We start from the raw sequence: 3,251 nt of genomic DNA on the forward strand, positions 1-3,251 counted from the left end.
TGTGAACACATTCATCTGCATGCATAGTGATATCATGCTTACCTCCACCATGCCATGGTATTACTGCAATTATGCTCACAGTTCTGTCAGAATGACTGAATAACTATGAAATCTGTCCAGAATCTCTCAAATCCTTTCTGGTCAGCGCCTTAGGGGAAATGTATATTCCTTTTCAAGTAACTGGAAATCCGAGAGCCTTGGCTCATGAGAAGAAAGGGACAAACAGTGGGGAAAAGCAGAGAGGACATTGCAGTCATATTCACCAGAGACCAGCTGGGATTATAAAGGAGAGTCACGAAGGAATGACAAGCAGAAGAAATTGTGTAAAAGGAGACAAAAGTACAGACCAAGAGAAGGATGGTTTTAGTGGCTCTGGACGCAGGGGAGGATCTAGAAGAAAGACTGGTCCTGGATATGTATTGCATCATCTGCTTGTGCCTGTACAGTGTGAGAACCATGGAGCCACTGGCCCATAGCATGAGCCCCAACAAAATCACTTCAGGACTTGACAGTAATGTGGCATAAAGGATGTCACTGGTTGGATCATGACGGACAGAATAACAGAAAAAGAAAGACTTCAGGTTTGTTGTGCTTTCATTGCCATTTCTTGCCCTCAAATACACAAGGTTAACACTGTTTATAAATAAATAAATCAACCAGTTGAGGTACACTGAACAACAAATGCACTTGTGTGTTCTTACTTTAAGTTCTGAATCCCTGGAGTTCCTGGGGCTGATGACGATGGCCTGAAATACACTAAGAAGTGAGGTGCTGCCAATACTTGCACCCCTTCCTACTCTGTGTAAAGAAGAAACCAATTTGCATCCAATATCATTGAGAAAATCTGTAAACCCAAATGAGGATATTGTCTGGGGCACTCCTTTACCCAGTACAGTTAAGATATTGGCTACAATCAAGTGAATTAGAATCCAGTCTGTAGACCTTAACCTGTACCTTGTTAGGTAAAAATATATATAGTGGTATAGAAGAGTGAAATTTCCTAGAATTCCAATTGTAGTCAGAAAGATGAATACCATTCTTATAGACAACTCACTGGCTTCCATGCTGTCAGTTCTTGTTCTCAAACTGAGGATATTGAATGGCAAGGTGAAGGTGGAGACACAGTCACCATTCTCTATCCTAAATGAATCCATATGATATATTCAACATGTAGGACATCTACCACTTTTGCATACTTTTTACACATAAAAGTTATTGTATTGGGGCACAAAGCAATCAGATATCTCTAAGTTCATACTTTGTGAAAAGTGTAAAAAACCAGCACTGTCTCATTAACAGGAGAAGCACAACAATATTTGTTAGGGGTGACTCATGTTTGAAAGAAAGCAATGATTTCATCCTCACAACTAGACAATAGTCATATGGCTTACATTTAACTCTGGGAGTTAAACACAAATCCATGTAAAATATAGTAATATGACTACAAAATTAATAATAAGGGAACAACCCATATTATTTTTGTATCACCAAAAGAAGTGATGTATGATTAAGGACATAAGAGTTGAGTTTTATAAATTCAGGCTATAATTCCAACATGAATTGTGTCAAGGGATAGTTACAAACATTAACACTGGAGGAAAAAGATTACTATGTCAAATGACATTAATGTTTAAAATATTTTACGGTCAGAGGGAAGTTTATAGTAGAAAACAATATCCTGTAGGACTCATCTGTGTGGTCAGTTTTTCTACTTTCAATTTCCTGTATAAATTATAAGTAGTGCGATATTTGATGGCACTGTTTTCAAATACCTGTAAAAATATTTAATTCTAATAGTTGAAATCTGAAAGAAATAAAAATTATAAAGGCCCTTTTATAAAAGTTTTGTAAAAGTTAAAAGGCCCTTGCTACATACATAGAAAATAATTCTGGAATTTATTCATTTTTTATATATAAAATTTAATTTCTTGTCACAACTTCTTCTATTAAGGCTAGACAAACTCCAGTTAGGGGAAAGGGTTCTGTTGCCAAAAGCAGGCAACAGAGTCAGAGATAGCCCCTGCTCCTGCTGTTAGTGGTCCCACAAGGGGACCACGCTGTACACTGGTTACATATGTTAACCATAGAGATTTCTTTTTTTGTTAAATTTAAATAAGTTAAATGTTTTAGTTCTCTTAATTAAATATTTTAACACATTATATTCAAAGGCTTACATCTAGGAATCACTGGGTTGCTCTCTAAGATCTACCTTCTAAATTTCTTTTTCCTTCAAAACAATTTTTAAAAATGTTTATTAGATATTTTCTTCATTTACATTTCAAAAGTCCCCTATACCCCACCTCCCCTGCTCCCTGCTCTCCAACCCATCTACTCCTGCTTCCTGGCTCTGGCATTGCCCTGTACTTGGGCATATAATCTTCGCAAGATCAAGAGCCTCTCCTCCCATTGATGGCCTATTAGGCCATGCTCTGCTACATATGCAACTAGAGACACAAGCTTGGTGGGGGGGGGTAATGGTTAGTTCATATTGTTGTTCCTCCTATAGGGTTGCAGACCCCTTTATGTCCTTTGGTACTTTCTCTAGCTCTTTCATTGCAGGCCCTGTATTCCGTCCAATAGATGACTGTGAGCAAGTACTTCTGATTTTCTAGGAACTGGCATAGCCTCACAAGAGACAGCTATATCAAGGTCCTGTCAGCAAAATCTTGCTGGCATGTGCAATAGTGTCTGGGTTTGGTGGTTGTTTATGGGATGGATTCCTGGGTAGGGCAATCTCTATGGGCCTTCTTTCCATCTCAGCTCTGAACTTTGTCTCCGTTACTCCTTCCATGGGTATTTTGTTCCCTATTCTAAGAATGAACCATAGAGATTTCTAACTAGCATTTTATTAAGTCTTTATAAATATTGATACACAAATATCAATATTTATAATGATACAGTACTCTGTATCTGGCACTGGACTAACTGTGGAGAAAATGTCTGGCGGGAGGAACATGGCAAGTTTAGACCAACTTAGGAAAATACCAGATAGTCACATGGCTGTCATTTGTCACACAGTCTTGTGTGGAAAAGAGAGAGGGGAAGTCCCCAGTGCCTGAGTGCATAGCCTTCTACAGGCTGACTTTGACTGATCCCTCTTCCTCTATGCAAACCATCACAAAGCAGATCTTCTTTACTTTTAATCTTTGAGGTTGAAACATAACTATATCATTTCCTGCTTCAGTGTCCTCTCTTCAAACTTTCCCATGAATCTTTCCTTGCTCATTTACATGCCTTGTACATATTCCTAG

The 3,251-nt window shown here is 38.3% G+C and overlaps 1 protein-coding gene across 1 annotated transcript; it reads right to left on the minus strand.

Annotated features, from left to right (window-relative positions):
• Nucleotides 1–149: 149 nt before the first annotated feature.
• LOC110288460 (vomeronasal type-1 receptor 4-like) lies at nt 150–1,154 on the minus strand. Its single transcript, XM_021154804.1, has one exon. It carries the CDS (start codon nt 1,152–1,154, stop codon nt 150–152), a length of 1,005 nt encoding a protein of 334 aa, XP_021010463.1.
• Nucleotides 1,155–3,251: the final 2,097 nt, after the last annotated feature.

This window comes from Mus caroli, unplaced genomic scaffold (genome assembly GCF_900094665.2).
Source record: "Mus caroli unplaced genomic scaffold, CAROLI_EIJ_v1.1 scaffold_11004_1, whole genome shotgun sequence".
In the NCBI taxonomy this organism is placed as follows: Eukaryota; Metazoa; Chordata; class Mammalia; order Rodentia; family Muridae; genus Mus; species Mus caroli.